The sequence below is a fragment of the Zootoca vivipara genome, chromosome 1, assembly GCF_965207765.1.
Source record: "Zootoca vivipara chromosome 1, rZooViv2.hap1.1, whole genome shotgun sequence".
NCBI lineage: Eukaryota > Metazoa > Chordata > Lepidosauria > Squamata > Lacertidae > Zootoca > Zootoca vivipara.
The window spans coordinates 52,649,673-52,671,918 of NC_142582.1; the positions used below are offsets into that span (position 1 = coordinate 52,649,673).

At 41.6% G+C, this 22,246-nt stretch overlaps 3 protein-coding genes across 3 annotated transcripts; all 3 read right to left on the reverse strand.

Moving 5' to 3' along the window:
• Positions 1 to 5,406: 5,406 nt before the first annotated feature.
• On the reverse strand, positions 5,407 to 6,360 carry LOC118081197 (olfactory receptor 10T2-like). Its single transcript, XM_035107549.3, has one exon. The coding sequence runs from the start codon at positions 6,358 to 6,360 to the stop codon at positions 5,407 to 5,409; it is 954 nt and encodes a 317-aa protein (XP_034963440.3).
• A 2,215-nt stretch (positions 6,361 to 8,575) lies between these two features.
• On the reverse strand, positions 8,576 to 10,497 carry LOC118081140 (olfactory receptor 10T2-like). The gene has a single exon (XM_060280136.2). The coding sequence runs from the start codon at positions 10,495 to 10,497 to the stop codon at positions 9,568 to 9,570; it is 930 nt and encodes a 309-aa protein (XP_060136119.2). The 3' UTR covers positions 8,576 to 9,567.
• A 6,029-nt stretch (positions 10,498 to 16,526) lies between these two features.
• Positions 16,527 to 17,471, reverse strand: LOC118090123 (olfactory receptor 5AP2-like). The gene has a single exon (XM_035125485.3). The coding sequence runs from the start codon at positions 17,469 to 17,471 to the stop codon at positions 16,527 to 16,529; it is 945 nt and encodes a 314-aa protein (XP_034981376.3).
• Between the last annotated feature and the right edge of the window lie 4,775 nt (positions 17,472 to 22,246).

Consider the following 22,246-nt stretch of genomic DNA (forward strand, 5'->3'; position numbering starts at 1 on the left):
AGTAGTGAGAAGCCACATGGAAGAGATTTTTTTTAAACACATGATAACTAGCATCACATTAAGCAGGGACAGAGAGCAGGAATGGAGGCTACGAGATGCTTTTGGACTACAGCTCTCTGGGCAAAGTACATGGCTTGGACCAAAAGACTACTTGTGTTTTCTCCCAAGGTCACACAACTAAAGAATGTCACTCCAGTGCTTTGGTTAACACCGTCTGAATATAATGTACGTTCCCTTACTTATAGCTGTCTTGTTACTCACTGCAACAAGTGACATCTTTTAGAAGACATCTGAAGGCAGCCCTGTTTAAGGAAGTTTTTAATATCTGATGTTATATTGTATTTTTATTTTTTTGTTGGACGCCGCCCAGAGTGGCTGGGGAAACCCAGCCAGATGGGTGGGGTATAAATATTATTATTATTATTATTATTATTATTATTATTATTATTATTACCATCATTGAGCATGTCATGCTGGCTGTAGCTGATGGGAGGTGGAGTAGAATAATATTTGCAGGGTGACAGGTAAGGATGGGGGAAGATTATGGTTGGTTCCCGATTTTGGGACAATACTCCATGGTCTACATTTGATGGGCTGGATGGGAACATAGACATGCAGATTAGATTGCATGTCTACAGGCCTTTCAAATCGTGATCTGCTCATTCCTAGTTCTTTCCTTTTCTTTTATGGCATCGCCCGAGGGCTCACTGGCTCTTTTTCTCCTTTTAAAAACAATGTTTCGCTCTTCGGCAGCGATGAGGCTACTAAGGAGATTTTACACGGGGAGGATGGGGATCAAGTCAAGAAGAGTCCTGGGATGAGGTTATTTTATTTCTGGAAACTCAAATAAAGAAGGAAGCCTCGCCTGAATGCTCCACCACAAAACATTCAGTGCTGACTAATGCACAATAATCACCACCTTCTGGTTCTATATTTTGAATCACCAACTCAGCTTAGACTTAGGGTGGGATAAGAATCTTTTTCTTTTAAATCACCCTGGTTGTGAGTATAAGGAAAGGGAGGAAAGAGTGTTGAAGGGTAATTAGCCGCCTTCAAATTGCTGAACAAGACAGCGTTCTTTAAATGGCACAGTTAACACTGAAGTTACCCTGCCCCCCCTATTATTTAACTCCCCCAAGTGGCATTTACTGATACTGATTTTCATTGTGCTATTCAATAAAGCTTCAGGACAGGTTCCAGAAAACAAAAGATAAAAAGGCTTCAATTTGGGATTAATGTAGCAATAACAGCGTTTTCCCTATCCTCAAGTTACATGAGTAAAATCCCCCCATCCCATTTTTGTTCCAATAGCAGCTTAACAATCAAGAACATCTTAGGATCAATTAAAAAAGCAGGCACACAATTTTAAAAGCTTACTTATGCCTTTACCGCTGCACATGTATGCAAGGGGTTGTAGAACAGCCCCCATCAGATTAATGTGGAAATATTACATTTCTGAGAACTTTATAGAATCCATCCTACTAACCTCTTTACTGCTTCCTCTTCTTTCATTATGGAAAATAGTGAGATTCAGGGCTAACCTTTTGCCCCATACTTTCTAGGCATAGGCCCAAGCTTTCTCCGGTCTGTGTCCGAGCACTTTTTGTTTCTTGGCCTGCAACTTTCCCTAAACCCAATCTTTATTGCTGAATCAGAGCAAATGACAATTTGAATTTTCTGTGGAGTGCTGTTTGCTCCAATTCAGTGGCAAACAGCTCTTCATGGAGAAAGCGGCTGGTCAAAAATTAAGAAAAGAGCTGGGATGCAGACCCAGAAAGCCGGAACCTGTCCTTTGAAATGTGAAGCAGAGGTAAGTATGGATGAGCCTTATGTCTGAAGGCAGGTCTTCTGCAAGTTTACTCAGAAGTAGAAAGTAAAGCAGAAGCAATGGAAGCTACCTTTAGGGAGGGAACCTTCGGAAAAACTTGATGCTGAACTTATCCACATGAGTTTTTCTTTCTTTCTAATTCTTGTCTTGCTCCTTTGATCTTGTCAAGAAGGAAGGTATTCCTTCCCCCTGGTTCCACTAAAAATACGAACATTTCTTGGGTATTATATGCATATGCACTCCAGGTTCCCTAAAGTAACCAGCACGTAAAACAGATGCATACAAAAAAAGCATGTAACTGTATAAAAATTCATACATATTAATAGTTAAAACATAGTACCACATTGGGCTTGACTCTTTTATACATGCAACATGCTCCACCCTCTATAATTTTGATTAAAATTTTGAATATAATCAGTTGTGCATTTTTTTTAAAAGTGACAATGCACCAGTGGCTTAGTTTTAAGAGAATACTTTATGTAAGAAGTAATCCAGTATGTTCAGAAGTGCCAAATTCCATTGATAAATATGTTTCGTACAGATTTCCTCTCTATCTCTAACTACTTTTATACTGACTCAGACCATTGGTCCATCTTGGTCAGTTTGGCCTGCACTGACAAACAGTGTGTCTCCAACATTTCACAGCCCGACCTGAAGATTCAAGAGATAGGACCTGGGACCTTTTGGGTGCAATGCATATGCTCATCCTCTAGGCTATGAGCTTCTTCAGTTGGGCTACTGTCTGTCATCCCACCCCTCTATTTGTTAGTGAAACACATTATACTTACCGGTAGGGAATATTATTGAACTTACTGTATGGAAAGTGTGGAAGAGGGCAAGAGAACATGGACTTTTCAAAGCCTTCTGATTTAATGATCTGCATGCGATAGTTTGAAAAGACTTGATTCTCTCATTTTATTCATGGAAAATTAATACAGTATGGTTGTGTTTTAAAAAAACAAACCCCACACTATGATATCCTGTGGGTAAAGGCAGAGTTCATATTTACTCTAATGAATCCCAGGTGCGCAGTACACGCCACACAACAATATTTCAGTCCTGAAGTTGCAGAGACCTGCACCCCCAGAGATTGTTTGCAAATGGCAATCGGGTGCACCAAGAGTTCACAAGATGGAAAATGATTAAACAGAAGCAGAAGAAAAACAAATGGAACAAATTTCAGATTGCACCATGTGAGAGAAAATAGCTTTAGGCATTACTCAAGTGTAGAGCATTTCCATGCTAAACTGGAGCAGAGTTGTTGTTTTAACACCCGTCTCCCTTCTCTGACACTGCATCTCATTTCTCTAACATCCCTATTTTGAACATCAGTGTCTTCAAAGGAACCCCAATACATGGCTCTGTAGGTGTGCCAATCACACACAGAGCCTCTACTTGCAAGTAGGTGCTGATGCTGCAGTTCCATGGCAGACAAGCACACTAAACACATAGATGTCACAGGAAGGAGATGCAAGGCCAGATTCAGCAGAAATAAAAGCATGTCCCCAACCTCGCTTCCGCATGGAAATGTCTGACATGTTAATAATACATGCACAATACAGTCGAACCTCTGCCTACCACCGCCTCTTCTTATGGTCATTCCAAGTCGCGACTGTGGCAAACCTGGCAGTAACCAGCGGGTTTGCCACCATTTGCGCATGCGCAGGAGTGGCGATTGCCATTCACACATGCGCAGAAGCGGGCAATCGCTGCCCGCGCCTGCGCACAACGGCGCCTCTCCCAGCGACCTGTTTGGACCTCCGAACGGACCTCCAGAACGGATTATGGTCGCAAATAGAGGTTCCACTGTAATCATCTAGTAATGATCTGAAAATGAAGAATAATGTTGCAATCCTATATATCCACATTTGCAGGAGAAAGCTATAAAATACATTTGTGAATTTATGATCCCAGGACAGCAAACCTGTGTTGAATACTAACAACAACCCCCTGTATTCCATTCTATGATCTAACAACAATAACAACAACAACAACAACAACAATGTATTTATAATTATTTATTTATTAGATTTCTCACCCACTCTTCATCATAAGGTTGCAGAGTAAACAATAGTTTAAAATGGAATAAAACCAACCATCAACACAAAGGAAAAACTGATACATTCATTTACCCTTTTCAGGAGGGTCATAATAATACAGTTCAACTTTCAGAGGCCATAGAAAAAAGTTGCATCTTCAGCACTGGGGTGGGTGAATCTGTCCGTTTCAGTTCCCCTCCATTTTTTGTTTGTTGACTCTTAAGTTCAGTTCTCAACATGTCCATGGATTTAAATTTAAAAAATACTCCTCATGAAAACTCATCTGCATGTTTGTGTAAAATACTCTTAATATTCATATTTTTTCCAGTTGTGACCAATATTTACATTTTGCAAAGCAATTTTCACTAAAATGTGAAATTTCTATGCACAGTTTACACTAGTATATGCAATTTGTACAATTAGTTGGCTGTAGAACCACATTACAAAATTCAGAAAAGTGAAAAATTCAAAGGATTGCTGTGTTTCAGTTCTGTTATTATTACTGATTTATTAATCATATTTCAAATACCTCCCTCAACGTGATGCACAATAAAGAGGCATCCTGTTCTTTAATTCTAAGTATGTCTGGTTCCAACCTTGCCATTATTTTACATCTGGCTCCAGTAGTTCAGCCTCAGTGTTAAAGGAAAGAGGAAAGTAGATTCTGCAAGCCCAAATCACTTTTCATTTGGCTCATTTACATTGCCAGTAAAAGGTAAAGGACCCATGAGAGTTAAGTCCAGTCGCGAATGACTCTGGGGTTGCAGCACTCATCTCGCTTTACTGGCCAACTGTCCGCAGACAGTTTTTCTGGGTCATGTGGCCAGCATGACTAAGCCTCTTCTGGTGCAACCAGCGCAGTGCACGGAAACGCTGTTTACCTTCCCGCTGGAGTGGTACCTATTTATCTACTTGCACTTTGATGTGCTTTCGAACTGCTAGGTTGGCAGGAGCAGGGACTGAGCAACGGGAGCTCACTGCTTTGCAAGGATTTGAACTGCCGAACTTCCGATCGGCAAGCCCTAGGCTCAGTGATTTAGATGGTAAAGAAGAAGTATCATTGCTTAGGAACTACATTCCAGTTTAATAGGGACAATTATAGATAATCTATTCTGTCATTAAAAGATGAAAATGTGCATATGTTGTCTTTCCCTATTATATTCTGCATGAATCACATCCAGCATTTCTCACAGTACAAATCACTGTGTACTGATTCATTGAGTTAATATTCATTGCTCAAGGACAAATACTGATGAACTGGATGGGCAAGCTGTACTATAGAACTATATTGTGCTATTCAGGGCCAAGCTACCTGTAACATTTAATGTGTGGATTGGCATTCCATGTATTTTGGAATGTATTTGGTGGATGTGACCAGGACTGGAAACAGATAATGTGGGAGAGGCGATTTAGCTTTTCTTCCGACAGTAAAATGCTCTCAAGCTACCCACTCATGTTAAGTAGCAGGCCCTGCTGAATCAACTGCATCCTTCATCAGGGCTTGGATGACCATTAAAAAAATGTCAAAATGCCTTCAGTTCATAGTTTCCGACAATGGAATGAGTGCGCTAGAAATTTCTTTACAGCTATTTTAACGTCCCTGTTTCTTAAGGTATAAATCACAGGGTTCAGTAAAGGGGTTAGAAAGACATAAGTCACTGAGATCAAGGTGTCCTGATCTAGTGATGAGGAAGACTTGGGTCTCAAATACACAAAGGATGCACACCCAAAGTGTGTTATCACCACTGTGAGGTGGGAGGCACATGTGGAGAAGGCTTTCTGTCTTCCTAAGCTGGAGGGGATCCTTAGGATGGCAGAAATGATGTAAAGGTATGAGACAAACATCACTATGACTGTGCCCAGCAAAACAATGGCACACAAAATAATGATTGCAATGTTAGTCAGGTGCAAGACCGATTCATCAATGCAAGCCAGCCTCAGCATAGGTAGGAAATCACAAAAGAAATGCCTGATTCCATTTGGCCCACAGAAGGGCAACCTGAAAATGAGAGTATTAATACTCAGTGATATGATACATCCAGTTACACATGAAGCCGCTACCATTTGGGTACAAACCCTTTTGTTCATCAGTATATGGTACTGAAGTGGGGAGCATATTGCTACATACCGGTCGTAAGCCATAGAAACAAGCAGGAAACAGTTGCTTCCAGAGAAGCCAAAGAAACAAAATTGCTGCATGGCACACTCAACAAAGGAAATGGATTGACTGCCTGTTACCAGAGTCACCAGCAGCTTGGGGATGGTGGCAAATGTGCTGCAGGTTTCTGATGCGGAGAATGCAAAGAGTAGATAGTACATGGGGCTGTGTAAAGTCCGGTCGAACAGGATGACAGTCATGATGGTGATGTTGAAGACCAGGATAGTACCATAGATAAGAGAGAAACCTAGGAAAAGTAGAGTTGGTTTCTTTCCAAAGACAGAAAGCCCCAGCAAGAGAAATTCAGTCACTAAGCTGTCATTTCCCTTATTCATGTTACCAATAATGTTATCTGACCTGAAAGGGAAAAGGAAGTGAAGTCTTATTAGTTTTAAAAAATCTTTCTGATCTAACCCTTGGCATTAACCCTGCCTCTAGGTTTTGAAATACATTGGAATTGCTGCAAATGTATGGCTGGACAAATCTATCTATTTCAATTTCTCATTTTTTTAATCTTCACCCAGCAAGTGTTTTCTTCCCCCAATGTCATTTTGTAAATTTATAAGCCGTTCAGTATTCATTTTTTCGTAATATGCACAAATCTGTAAGCAACGTTGCTTAATATAATCAATCTATATAAGTTGTATTTCATGCATATATGGCTATTTATGAACACCTTCCCTCTATATGCAGATTTACCATGGGAAAGTTCAAAGAAGTGGAAATTTTGAAGGACAGGTGTGTTTTGGCCTGTGCATTGCTTTAACAATAGCAATCTACGTAGTTTTGCATTCAAGTGGGAAGAGGACCAAATTTCTCCCTTGTCTTGTGCAGTGAACCACCCCCTGCTACCTATTCTGAGGCAGAGTGGCACTTTGAAAAGAAATGAACTCTGTCTTCTTAGGCTTTGTTACATAACACAGGTAAAAAAAGATGTTTCATCTAATCCTAATGGATGGTAAAGGACTGAAGAAACCCTCCAAGCTGAATACAAGCCAATTTTCTGATTCGTTCCTCATGCAGCTCCTCTTTCTCTCTCAAACTTTAAGAGTAACTCCTTTCCCATTTGTCAATTGCATTTTTAAAATGAGGACTGAAACAAATGGAGACTAGCTTGAATGCATGAAAAGATGGGTGCTACCATCTCCTAGTATCTTACCTCCAGCTAGAATAATGCAGCTCTGCAGTTGTGGGAGACCCCACTTTGCTGTTGTTGTTTAGTCGTTTAGTCGTGTCCGACTCTTCGTGACCCCATGGACCATAGCACGCCAGGCACTCCTGTCTTGCACTGCCATGGACAAAACTCCATGGACAAAGACAACCCCACTTTGCTACTATGCTATTAATACAAGCACTGGTTTGCCACTTGGGAACACATTCCCTGGATAATACAGAGTATTCAAAACTTAGATAGAATAATTATTCCCTGGTGTTAGATGGTAAAGGTGGAGGATTTGGTCAGTAAAGCTGAGTATTGATATAAATTGCTTGAATTTATTTCTTATTTAAAATTATGTTTATTCCATAAACATTTGTGACATTTTAAAAAGAAAAATATAGTGTGTCATGTTATTTAGCCTAAAATGGTGTTTTTTTTAATAGATCCTAAACAGTGATAATTTTTGCTTTCTCACCTACGTTGTAGACAGATAAACTGCCTTTCTTTTCAATTGCCCATGGGGTTAAAATCTAGGGTTGTGCACAGTACTCATAATTTGGTCCAGACCCAATTTGGCAATCCTGATTTTTTAAACCATTGTTTTTAGAAACTGCTTTGATGGTTGTTTTTGGTTTTTTACTATGAAACATTAGATAAATTTTGTGAAATAAAATCAAGAATCATGATTAGGTTTCAATCTGGCTGAGATTGATCTGAACCCAAGGCAACCTGGACCCTAAATTTAATCAGGAGTTTTATAAAGGCTGTAATTAAAAACATAACAGCTTAAGCTCAAATTGAACATGTGGTCAGTGTGTCTTCCCACCCCACCAGGGAAGGTGTAATCAGGGTTATATAACTCAATGTGATTGGTGACCTTGTCTCATTTCCCCCTCCTAGCCCAGGTTCAACCATGGTATTAAGCCCTAATGAAACACATGGTTGGCAATAAATAGTGGGGGAAAGAGGGAGACAATGCAGGTGGGATTGTTTGACTCCATCATCTCCTTCCCACTCACCTCACCACCTGACTGCCTCTCCATTTTGATTGCTCCAGGTGGGACTGATCTAAGAGAATCATGAGCTCCCTTGACTCACTCAGCCGGAATGAGTTTGGGATCAAGGATTTGCTCTGAGCAGATGCACAACCCTAATAAAAGCCACAATCATCTCCTGTATTTCCAAACTTCATGGAGTGAGTGCTGTTTAAGAGAAAGAACATTAGATTCCTCCTTAACTGGTCTTCCCAGTTTTGTGGTCAGGCCACAAAACTTTGGGGATTCACTGAGCCTGCTAACTCTGAACGAATGAATGTTAAAATGAGAAGCCACTCTAAGTAGAACACCTGTACACTTTAGATTCCTATTTATTTTTTTATTAATTTTACAAATATTTTCATACATGACTGTTGTTTGCACAATAAAACATTTGGCTCCCTGAGGCTGTGACTTCCCTCCTCCCTGGCTGATGGTTTTCAAACGTAATCTATATATATTGCATTTTCCTTTATTTCTTATTCCTCTTAAATCATAACCTTATATAATACTTACTTAACAACGATACATAATAAGTGATAAATTTAACCTTACAAAACTTCCTATAAGCCTGCTAACGTTGTTAATTGTTTACAGTTGTCTTTCAAATATAACATAATTTCCCCCCAGTCTTTCAGAGAAACATGATCCTGCTGGTTCCGGATTTTTCCCATCAGTTTCGCCAGTTCGGCATAGTCCAGTAATTTCATCTGCCACTCTTCTTTCGTTGGTAAATCTCCCTGCTTCCATTTTTGGGCTCATAACATTCCCCTTTGCTCCCAGATATCACAGAAAGCGAGGGGATCCTCCTGAGTCAGTCTCTACCCCACATTCTGAGAATGAAGTTCTCACGACACCCAAGGACATGGCTGGCCAGTCAGTTCACCCTGATGAGAGTTCTAGTCCACCAAATACCTGGCGGGCAAGAGACTGACTACTCCTGATCTAATATATATCAACCCTTAGAGTAAAAATTACTGCCTACAGATTTTTTGAGTACGTAAATATTTATTCAGGTACAAATACTGAAACAGTGGACTGGCAAACTGTATAGGAGAATGGTATGTTGTTATTTAAAACTAAGGCCAAACTACCCATAATGTTCAATGTGTGGATTGACATTCCTTGTATTTTTGAAAACTAAAAATGGCAGTCATTGGTGGACATGATCAGGATTGGAGCGAGAGAGTATAGGAGAGGGGGTGTACCCCTATCTCCTACACCATGGTCCTAACCCTAAAATGTATCCAGGTTCATTTCTCATGTCAAATAGCAGTCACAGCTTTAACAACTGCATTCTCCATCAGGACTTGCATGCTAATTGACAAAAAGGTTAAGGTGCCTTCTCTTCACACTAGTAATTTCTTTATGGCTATTCTAACCTCCCTGTTTCTTAAGGTATAAATCACAGGGTTCAGTAGAGGGGTTAGAAAGACATAAGTCACTGAGATCAAGGTGTCCTGATCTAGCGATGAGGAAGACTTGGGTCTCAAATACACAAAGGATGCACACCCAAAGTGTGTTATCACCACTGTGAGGTGGGAGGCACATGTGGAGAAGGCTTTCTGCCTTCCTAAGCTGGAGGGGATCCTTAGGATGGCAGAAATGATGTAAAGGTATGAGACAAACATCACTATGACTGTGCCCAGCAAAACAATGGCACACAAAATAATGATTGCAATGTTAGTCAGGTGCAAGACCGATTCATCAATGCAAGCCAGCCTCAGCATAGGTAGGAAATCACAAAAGAAATGCCTGATTCCATTTGGCCCACAGAAGGGCAACCTGAAAATAAGGGTATTAATACTCAGTGATATGATACATCCAGTTACACACGAAGCAGCTACCATTTGGGAACAAATTCTTTTGTTCATCAGTACCTGGTAGTGAAGTGGGCAGCATATAGCCACATACCGATCGTAAGCCATAGCAGCAAGCAGGAAACAGTTGTTTGCTCCGAATACACAAATGAAAAACATCTGCATGGCACACTCAACAAAGGAAATGGATTGACTGCCTGTCACCAGAATCACCAGCAGCTTGGGGATGGTGATAAATGTCGTGCAGGTTTCTGATGCGGAGAATGCAAAGAGTAGATAGTACATGGGGCTGTGTAAAGTCCGGTCGAACAGGATGACAGTCATGATGGTGATGTTGAAGACCAGGATTGTGCCATAGATAAGAGAGAAACCTAGGAAAAGTAGAGTTGGTTTCTTTCCAAAGACAGAAAACCCCAGCAAGAGAAATTCAGTCACTGAGCTGTCGTTTCCCTTATTCATGTTACCAATAATGTTATCTGACCTGAAAGGAAAATGAAAGCCAAGTGAAGTTTTAAAAAAAACTTTCTAATCTAACCTTTGTCATTGACCCTGCCTTGAGGTTTTGAAATTCATTGGAATAGTTGCAAATGTATGGCTGGAGAAATTTATCCATTTAATTTCTCTAAGTTTCTCATTTTCCCTGTCTGCAATATTCCATATTTCCCTGTTAATTTGAACATTTGAAAAAAGACCTTTTGGAAATTTATCTGCAGATTTGTAGGCATTTTCTCCTAACATGCACATTTTGGCAAGCAATGTTGCTTAATACAGTTAATCTATGTATATTGTTCTCTCTTTCTCTCTCTCTCTCTCTCTGCATGGTTATGAACATTTTCCCTTAATATGCACATTTGAAGAACTGCATTGCAAAATACAAAGAAGTGCAAATTTTGAATGACAGATGTGTCTTGGTCTGTGCATTGCTTCAGGAACAGCAAACTAGGTCATTTCACATTAAAATGAGAACAGAACCAAAAATTACCCCCTCCCTGCTGCAATGAACCATCCCCTACCACATATTTTTAGGCTGAGTAGCACTTTGAAAACAAATGATCTCTGCCTTTGTTACATAACACAGGTGAGCAAGATGCTTCATCTAACCCTAATAGATGGTGTAGGACTGAATAGTGTTTACTGAATCATTCTTTATACAGCTTCTGTTTCTCTCTCAGGCTTTAAAGGCAACTCCTGTTCAGTTTGTCTATAGCATTTTTAAAATGAGCACTGAAACGAAGATGGAGACTAGCGGGGATGGATGCATACACGAATGAATAAATGAATGAATGAGTGAACGGAGATATGCTACTATCTACAAGTGTCTTACCTCTGGCTAGAAGCAATCAGCACTGCAGTTGTGAGTTACCCCAATTTGATTTTATCTTATTAATTCAAGGACTGGTTCACCACTTGGGAAAATATTCCATTGAGAATGTTGGCTATGCAAAACATAAATAAAACAATTAATCTTTGGAGGTAGGTGGTAGAGGTGAAGGGTTTTGCCAATAAAGCTGAGTATTAATTTGAATTGTTTGAATTTATTTGCTATTCAAAATTATGTTTGTTCCATAATATTTTGACATTTTTAAAAGAAAAAAGGGGGAACTATAGTATGTTCATGTGATTCATGCTAAAGTTTCCATAGTTCCTAAATAGTAATTATTATTTTCTTACCTAAGATCTATATATCTAACTTGTCTCTCTTCCTTGAACGAAACTTTCCAAGGGTAAGAGCTAGGGCTCTGCGAGACACTTCTGATTCAGTTCAGGGCAGGATTAGTATGTATGCCACCTTGGGCTCATTAGAGGAAAGGTGGGATATAAATGTAATAAAATAAATACATAAATAAAAATATTTTATACAGTGCTGTCTCATGTTTGGGTAATACAACCTCTTGATACTGTATTTATCTGAAAACATCTGAAACAATGTTAATATTTTTTGTTAGTAAGTCTAGCCAAGAGTTCAAACGCCAATGAGACTATTATTTTTTTCTGTTATTTCTGTGAATTAGTGATACATTTCATCTGTTTATTTGCTTAACTTGTGCATTTTAGTTCCAACTACTAGCTTATTTCGCGTTTCCGTGTGCTGCTCTGGTTCGCCAGAAGTGGCTTTGTCATGCTAGCCACATGACCTGGAAGCTGTACGCCGGCTCCCTCAGCCAATAACGCGAGATGAGTGCCGCAACCCCAGAGTCGGTCACGACTGGACCTAATGGTCAGGGGTCCCTTTACCTTTACTAGCTTATTTATTCTTTCTTTCTGTATGTTTCCTTTATTTATTGCCAATGGTTCCAAGCCTGTTGGGTCTCGTTAACAGGTGCATCAGCAGAGTGGATGTCCACTCAGGAGACTTGTGTAGAGGAAACGCGGAAGACCTTTGTAATTTCGAGGAGTTAGGTGACATGTATTTTTCCCTTTAAGCCCCCCGGATCCCAGTGTGGCTCCTGGTAGTACGGGCTGGCTTCGCCCTCTCCAGGCTGGATACCTGGAGGTCTCCGCCTACCTCAGCCAATCGCCCAATCCCACCTGGGGAGGCGTTGCCAGGGGATCGACCAGATTGGGGGAGGGACTGCCCAGCCCACACAATGGAAGGTGAATCTTACCTGTGAAGTGCCAGTTGGCTCCAGAGCTTCCCCCGCCCTGCCCTCCCTCAGTTAAGTCTTCTTTTGCAGGTACGTGCTACGTCATGGTCACTGTTGAAGGGCTGGAAAGGAATTCCCCTGCATTTGCAGGTTTTGCCTTTCCCATAGCAAAATGTCACAAATTTGGTGGTTTCAGGCCTTGGGCAGAATCCTTTAGTCTATCTCCCCTAAAGGGTGCGTGTGTGAAGTGGTGACCCATGCCCCCTTGAGGCGGTGATCCCAGGGTTCTCCGTTAAAGGGGTCTTGAGTGGAGTCATTGGCCATACGCCAAGAGGTTGTCATTGCTCTCCCCTCCAACGGTGGCGAAATGGAATATGTATCTGTTTGGACATATGTTCTCCAGAGCCAGCTGTGACAAATTGAAGCACTTTTGAAATGTTTATTTCTGTCCGGCTGGCAAAGAGTTAACCCACCTTTAGCCTGACTGACATAGAACTCTGATGGGGGCGGGACTGTGCCCGGTTTGAAAGGAGGGAGAGTCGGTTTGGTCAGTTAGGAGGGAGAGGGAGGAAGGTGTGAGGTGATGTTATGTGGTGGCTTGTATGAAGACAGTTAAGAGGCTAGGAAAACTTAAAGTTAAATGTTTGACTGAGTTTATTTTGTACAACTGGAACAAAGCTATTTAATAAATGACACGTTAAAGAATCACTTATGTTTTTAACACAATAAAACTTCATCTCTGTTTTTGCCAACAAGAGGTCCGTCTGTATTTTTCCAGCGAGGTACCAGGACTCACAGCCGTGGTGACTCAAGAGGGGGCAAAACTCACCTCAGGCAGGGAGGTAGTGGTTTGTGTCCTGTAGTTACACGGAGGAGGCTTAGAAGGGTAACCTGAGGTGCCAAGAAGTTGCCAGAGTGCATAGGGCAAACTTCTACAGTGGGGAAATCCAACTGAGGGAGACCCTTTACTGGAGGCAAGAGGTTATTCCTGGGGGACAGCCTAGAGTTTCTTAAGGTACCAGGCCACGCAAGCTGGAAGGCTCTCCTTACTAAGAATCCCATTAGTAAAAGGGGGTTTATTTTTGAGGCGGCAGGACCAGAGGGTGGGTGTTTTCCCCTCTGGATTCCTGTGTCGCAGTGATAGTAAGGCAGAGTGGGACACGGGTCGTCACACCAGCCCAATCCCCACACATTCTGGATAACCCTGATGTCTCCCAGATCCCCGGCTGGGGACTGGGAAGGATAAACGCCCAATGCCTGAGCCAAGGTCTCCCTACATCTGAAACTTAATAAAGTTGTGGCCAATTTTAATCCCATAGCACGTTGTCTTGAGTCATGCAGTGTCCGGGCAGAAGGTCCCCACCCCCATCATTCTGCCTGGACACTGAGGGCGTTCCACAGGGTGGGTGCCACTACCGAGAAGGCCCTCTGCCTGGTTCCCTGTAACTTGGCTTCTCGCAATGAAGGAACCGCCAGAAGGCCCTCGGCACTGGACTGCAGTGTCTGGGCAGAACGATGGGGGTGGAGATGTTCGTTCAGGTATTCTGGACCGTGTAAGGCGAGGCAGTTTCTTCCATCCATTTTTATCATTTATTTATTAAATTTCTATACTGCCCTTCACCTGAGATTCACAGGGCAGTTTATAATACACAAACGCAAAAATGCATAATATAATAACAAACCCGAAACAATGGCACCCCCGCAGCATTGCTTACAGTATTCCACTGTGCCAAGCACATGGCTGTCACATCACCTGCAAACATATCCTTCTAAATGAAGATGCCAAAGATTGAACCTGGGACCTTCTACATGACAGGGGTTTTATTCAGAAGAAATATTCTGAGCTGTTTCCATATTTTGCATGTGTGTGTGTGTGTGTTGGGGGGGGCAGAGTGTTGGTGTGTCCCCACCCCGCCACATCACTGTGAGCTCCCTCATCACTGCTCACTATGCCATTCATACTGCTGTCCTCAGGTGCTACTTAATGACTGCCATCCTTATTTTAACGGCTTGTTCTGTGGAAGATATCATTGTGATCTAGCAGAAAAGTAGGTTAGCTAAACTTGTCAACAGGTCCAATTTTTCACCGTTCATATTTCAGGGGTTCCGTCCATAATAAGTAAAAGACAAAGGTTACATTTAACACCCATTCCCCTTAGTGATGTGGTGATGGAGGTGTGCCAGCAGCTCCTGTTCCATGTGATTACAATCCTATGGAACAATGTTCTTCAACTTTGGCTCTCCAAACAAAATATAAAAAAAATCCTTCCAGCAGCACCTTAGAGACCAACTAAGTTTGTCATAGGTATGAGCTTTCGTGTGCATGCACACTTCTTCAGATACACTGAAGCAGAAGTCCCCAGACGTTTATATATAGTGAGATGGTGGGGAGAGGTACGGTATTACTCTGAAATTCTTTTGTAATAAGACAGCTAATAAGAAGAATTTCAGAAATAGACTGGAAAGAGAAGTTGCTGAACTGCAACTTATTACCAAGCTTAAAACCATGGAGAGACCTGGTCTGAATAAAGACATTGGATTCTTATCTCATTATACATAATAAAGCTATCTTTAACCATCTCACCGCTTGCTTTTTCCTGTAGACCACTTGCAGTCGTTAACAGTCGTCAACAGTTATCAGTCAGTCAATCACTCCCTCCCTCCACCCTTCTGAGTAATACCTCTCCCCACCATCTCACTATATATAAACGCCTGGGGACTTCTGCTTCAGTGTATCTGAAGAAGTGTGCATGCACACGAAAGCTCATACCTATGACAAACTTAGTTTTTTTTTATTTTGTTTCGAATACATCAGACCAACACGGCTACCTACCTGTAACTAGATCTTTGGCTCTCCAGAATTTGCACTCCCATTGTTCCCAGCCAGTTTAGCCAATAGTCAGGGATGATGAGATTTGCAGTACAACAACATCTGGGGACCCAAGGTTGAAGAGCACTGGTGTGGAGGAGAGCACTTGAAAATGACTTAATCTGAGATTCTGATAGAAGACAGATATTCATCTCTCCATCAAGTATTTCCATCACTTACGTGTTAAAAAGTAAACTCTGTGTTGCACATTAATGTAGTGTCTCATTCCCTCTCTGATAGAAGACAGATATTTGAATCCTCTGTGTCTCAGTAAATTTAATAACCACTGGTCAGTAAAACTTACATCTTATTCACATATATTGAAACGTAACTCACACCTTACACTTCTTTTACTTATGCAAGGAGAGCAGAGGAAATCCACTCTGTTTATTTATTCACCACCACCTGAGCAAACTATGATCACAGGCTTACCTGGCATTGGGAAGATGGTTCGAGGGCTATGGCAGGGTTGTAGAGCCCTCCTACTTCCTTCATAAAGCTGAGCAATCACTCACTGGGTTTGGGGAAGGAGACGTGTGGACTCTAGGACCCGGCCAGAGCCCCCTCTTCCCAAAGCTGGGCAAGCAGCCCTCTACCTTGCAGAGGTCAATGTAACTATTTGTAAGCTATGTATAGGATAACAGCATTACCTGGATGTAGCACAAAGTGAAGGCAAAAATTCATAATTTAGACATTGCAATAAAGGTGCTCACTGGAAGGACAGATCCTGAAGCTGAGGCTCCAATACTTTGGCCACCTCATGAGAAGAGAAGCCTCCCTGGAAAAGACCCTGATGTTGGGAAAGATTGAGGGCACTAGGAGAAGGGGACGATAGAGGATGAGATGGTTGGACAGTGTTCTCAAAGCTACGAATATGAGTTTGACCAAACTACGGGAGGCAGTGGAAGACAGGAGTGCCTGGTGTGCTTTGGTCCATGGGGTCACGAAGAGCCGGATGCGACTAAGAGATTAATCAACAACAACAACAATAAAGGTAGCAGGAAGGAACAGGATCAGGCATATGACGATGATAGTTATTGTCTCTGAGAAACAACCTTTCCCTTAATCAACCTTTTGAAAGCCTCTTTTACCTCCTTGTTTCTTAGACTATAGATGAGTGGATTCAACATAGGTATTGCAAGAGTGTAAAAGACAGAGATGATTTTGTCTTGCTCCACTGAATATTTTGAACTGGGCCTTAAGTACATGAAAATGGCTGTCCCATAGAATACGGTGACAGCAGTAAGGTGGGAGGCACAGGTGGAGAAGGCTTTTCTTCTGCCCTCGGCTGAGTTGATCCGAAGGATGGCAACTAGTATGTATGTGTAAGAGACAAGAACGGTCAGGAGAGTTACAGATACAATTGCCGTAGAGAAGATGAAATGAATTATATCAGTGACACCTGTGTCTGAGCAGGAGAGCTTTAGGATAGGGGGCACATCACAAAAGAAATGGTTGATGATGTTGGATCTACAGAAGGACAAATTAAATATAAATGATGTCTGGACAATTGCATTCACACAACCTGTTAGATAGGAACCAGCCACAAGCAAATAACATAGCTTCCTGGACATAATAGCAGTATACAACAGTGGGTTGCAGATTGCAATGAAGCGGTCGTACGCCATCACACCCAGCAGGCAGCACTCACAGGATACAGCAATGCAGAAGAAGAAAAACTGCAGGGCGCAGCCAGTGAAGGAAATGGTTTTGCTTTCTGCTACGAAGGTCATCAGTGTCCTGGGAGCGATGACAGTGGAGTAACCAATATCCAAGAGTGACAGGCTGCTGAGGAAAAAATACATGGGAGTGTGGAGCCTGGAGTCAATCCTGATTAATGTCACCATGCCAATGTTCCCCACCAGGATCAACAAGTAAATCAGTAAGAACACAGCGAAGAGAACAAACATCATATTCTGGTTATCTGTGAATCCCAGCAATACAAACTCAGTAATTGCGGTGAAGTTTCCCTCTGCCATTTACGTAAGTTGTGCTCTCACCTGTAAACAAGAATATGAGAACAATGATGAAGGAGAATTATTTCCATTCTTGATATGACACAGAATAGCATATCATCATTCACATTTCCCCCCCCAAACTGCAGTCATTTCATGAGGCCACATGCTTATGTCTAGGGTGACGTAGAGCTGCTGAACCTTTTCTCTAGGTGTTACACATGCAACATGATATTTTTCCCCATCTCCATCCCATCCCCCCATTTAAGTGGAGGAATAGCAAGGAACACAGAATAGCATACAATCCTTCAACTTTTTCCCCCAGGCAGCAATAGTTTCATGGGGCCACATGCTTAAATGGAGGGGGTGACATAGAGCTGCTTCACCTTTTCTCACTTCACCGTTTCCCCCATACCACTCTGGTCAGTGACCGAAATAAATCGATTCATTCTTTCATTCCTTTTATCCAGAGCAATTTTTTCTCTAATGTGTGCAAAGACAATATAGGAAAAGGCAATTGTTCTGGAGTTAGATTCAATCTCTCAAGCAAACAATCCAGATAAATGTAAGTATTTGCAGAGGCCACAGAGAATAGGACTATCCCCAGTCAGGAGACCCTTGCCTATGCTACAGATGTCAAAAGAGCCATAGAGATGTTGATTAATATTTACAGGCTGTCACTACACTAAAACTTGTAATAGCACATTTGACTTACCTAGAGATTCCTCAACACTGCCTGCAGCATTTCCCACACGACTAAGATTTCCTTTGCATTCTCTTGCATTCTAAAGCAGACGTAGAAAAAGAAGCCTTATGATGACAAATACAGGTTGTTTTGATAGCATGGTGATCCCAATCTTCAAATAGGAAGGCTGGCAGAACGAGAAGACAGTGGTGCATTTATATCTCTTAAAGGAAGAAGGAGGGAGCCTCAAAGAGGGAGGGAGGTAGATGCCATTATTTGGTCCCAAAGAGATTTTGATTAGGTGAACATGAGTCGCAAAACATTCCCTTCATAAGTACGTCAAAACAGAGCCCCTGAAAGGTCTCAGGGCAATAACCATAAAGCCACAAACAGAAAAACTCAACAGAAAAATTCAGTGACAGCAAATGAAGAGTCCCCCCTCCTCTTTTCAGATGAACTTAAATTGTTACAGAACTATGGAGAACCAAATTAAGATCGGAAACTGAGAATCTGAGGGAACTGGAAATTAGCACATTCCTCTATTTGTCTCTTTGGCCCTCTTATCTGATTGGTTCTACTACAAATGCTCCTTCTGCACAAGCATATGAGATTACCATATGAAACAATCCACCTTCACCACCTGCATGCTATTCTGGGAGTCCTTCCAGGTGTGTTTTCTTTTTTTTTGGGGGGGGAGCCCCATTGTGCAAGCTGACCCCATGTGCAGGCCTTCTTCTGAAAGGATTTGTTAGGTGAATCCTAACCTACAGCTGCAATCTTGAGAATGCAATGCAGATTAGTTCAATCTATGGAAAGAAATTGTTCCATTGCTTTCAATGGGACTTGATTAAAATTAGCTTTAGTTGGATTGGGACCATTATTTCTATAGCGAGAATAATGCAACGTGTAGATGTTCTATTCAAATATTCCCAGTGCTATTTGCTTCCTGTTGACAAATTATAGACGAAATTATAGGGAAAAGATTGTAATGATGCCCCAAGAAACTTATTATTAATCCCCAATAGCTGAGGTTTCTGGAAAAATGTTCCCCAAACCCACCTTTAGAGATTTCAAACACAACTGATGCAAGAAATAATGAATTAGCTAGTAGCAAGAAGATCGCTACCAAGGGGTTTGAGATGTGCTAGAATGGCCGCTTACCACCCTTCCACGGCGAACAGCGGTGGCGGCCCATGCAGTTGTCCCCCTCGGCTGGTGCAGAGGCTCATGGGTTCCCGCTAAACCCTTAGATTTGAATGAGCCAATGCACGGCAGCCTAGGGGGCGTTGCTTGGGGAGCAGACCTGAATGAGGCAGTCTTCTCTCAGGTCTCCTCCCCAGCTTTTTATTCTGGCTGGCCCAGCTGAGATTTGCCAGATCGAGGAGAAGCATGAGAAGGGCAGAGGGGAGATTGGTGATGCACATTGTCTCTTATTGCTTGGGAAAAACCCTGGAGTGGAGGGGACTTAGGCACCTGTCAGGAGGCAAGGAACTTCAGTCTCTGCAACTGCTTCATGGCGGCAAGTCCTACCAGAGATGAGTTGCTGTGCCCAGTAGGCCTGACACTCCTGTGTGGAATGTGTTTTTGCTAATAAAGAGTGAACTCCAGCATGCACAGTGTGATTTACTGCTGGCAATCCTTTGACACTTAGTATCAAACACTATTTAAAACAAAGGTAGAATCACAGGAATGTGGTGGGTTCTGAAAATGGATATTTCAGCTCTCAAAGACGAGGGCAAAAAGGTGTATCTTCAGCATTCACCGAAAGCTGTATAGTGCAAAAGCAGGATGCTTTTTCCAAATTAATCTGGGAGCTATAATATATTAAGCGTGCTAAGAACTTTTAGGAGACCCATATTCACTACCATAGTTACAATTCCCAGAGTTCCCCATGAAAAAGGATTGGTTGTTAAACTACTCTGGGAAATGTAGGTCTGGGAAAGGAATGTGGGTCTCCTAAGAACTCTCAGCACCCTTAATAAATTATAGTTCCCCACATTCTTTGGAAGAAGCCATGACTGTTTAAAGTAGTATCATAGTGTTTAAAATACAGTGGTACCTTGGGTTAAGAACTTCATTCGTTCTGGAGGTCCGTTCTTAACCTGAAACTGTTCTTAACCTGAGGTAGCACTTTAGCTAATGGGCCTCCCCCTGCCACCGTGCTGCCACCACAATATTTCTCACCTTGAAGTAAACTTCTTAACCCAAGGTACTATTTCTGGGTTAGTGGAGTCTGTAACCTGAAGTGTCTGTAACCGGAAGCGTCTGTAACCCAAGGTACCACTGTATATGGTACAAAGGTGGCATCAAATTTCCTCCCTCCCCAAGTGTGACATATTCATGGGCCATTAGCTACTTTGTTTACTTTGAAAAGATAATTCCAAACAAGATGGCAGAATAGATGTTGCTTACTTTGTCCTTTCCTAACTGTGAAGTGCTAAAGGGTTTCAAAGAAGCATATTTGAAGGGCGGCCTTCTTCCTTACAATCCTGTTCCCTGATTGTGCCCATTTTCAAGAGGCTTTACTATGTGTTCCACTATGTTCAAAAATATGATTGATTCAGATGCAAGACTGGCCATTTTTCTACTGTGGCACCCAATTTGTAGAATACCCTCTCTCTAGTTGTTTCATTTGGCCCCATTTCTTTTAACTTCAGGTAAAGAGCTAATGCCCTTTTATTTCACCAAGGTTTTAGTGCGGGTAAAACTTCCTGGTTTTGGTTGTATCAAACTTAGTTTTATTCCACGTAGTCCTATTGAACTGAAAGGATCTAAGTTTGCCATGTTCATTAGTTTTAATGGGCTTGACTGAAGACAATTCTTAATAAAGTGTTATTTTATCCTTCTCTTGTTTTCAGCTTTTTATTTTCAAAAATGATTACATATAAAAGTAATTACAACAGATTCAACTTATTTTTAAAAATAGTTTAAAAATACAATAAAAATAGCGTGTAGATAAGAAAACATAACATTTTTATAAAATACCCAACAATATTTGTGTTTCAACATTTATCTGTATAATTTTCCACAAACACACAGTGAAAGGAGCACCATGTCTCTGTTGGAGATTCATTCCCCGTGTCCAGTCATGGGTTCGTTGTCTATCACATGTATATGTGTTTACATTCCACAGGAATGGGAAGTGACATAGACAGGATGTTTGTCTTACTGTGTTCGTGAACTGGGACTATTGTCCTTTGTTCCTTCTCTTTGCTGTCTGATGCTAGAGAGAGAGGGAGCCATGTTGCAGTGCTCCGTGTGTGTTTATATGTAAATAAAGTAGATTAGCAAAATGCTGTGCTACTGAGTTCTGTTACGCAATTGCGCAAAGCTCTGCAGATCTGTGAAGTGTGCTGATGTCTTCTGGCATCAGTTGCTGTGATGGTTGGGCTAAGAAATGCTTTTGAAGCTCCCGAACGATTGCCCAGGAGGGAGGGAACATGCCAGTCAGGCATGTGTCTCTGCCAAGGTTCTACTCGTGTGTAGAACATTCTGACAGTCTCAACAAAATGATTATTTACCTGTGTACACCTCCCTTTACTCTTATAATGTTCACCAATTTTATTATGTGAACATTTTCCCAAGTATTCGCAATCCAATTATCCATTATGAAGTGTTTATTTTTCTCTCTTGGTAACTAATTGTCATTCAAGCATAGTTAAGAGGTATGTTACATTTTTTTCTATCATCTGAGAGGACATACCATCTTATATAGCCATAAAGCACCACTACTGGATATCATCTCATCTCATCATCTCATCTCATATATTTCTTTTAGCACAGATGTCTCAAAAACATTTTTTCCTCGGGCATGACCAAAATACATCCTTCTCTCTCCTTGTTGGGCAATACCATCCTCATTTTTGAAACACTGAAGCCATGATTTTGCTTATCTGTGCCTATCACTGATTACTCGGGTATCAGCATGCCAAGGAAACCACATGGCTACTCTACCTTCCCCTTTCTGATGGGTCAGTATTTAGTGGATGAAGGGCTTCAAGGACAGTTCATTTTATATAGCCTCTCGAGCAAGCTAGAAATGAGAGGTACCTTAGGGTTCTCACCCGGGTAGCCAAGTGTTCTACTAGTATTCCAAGAAGGGATTGTGCAGTGT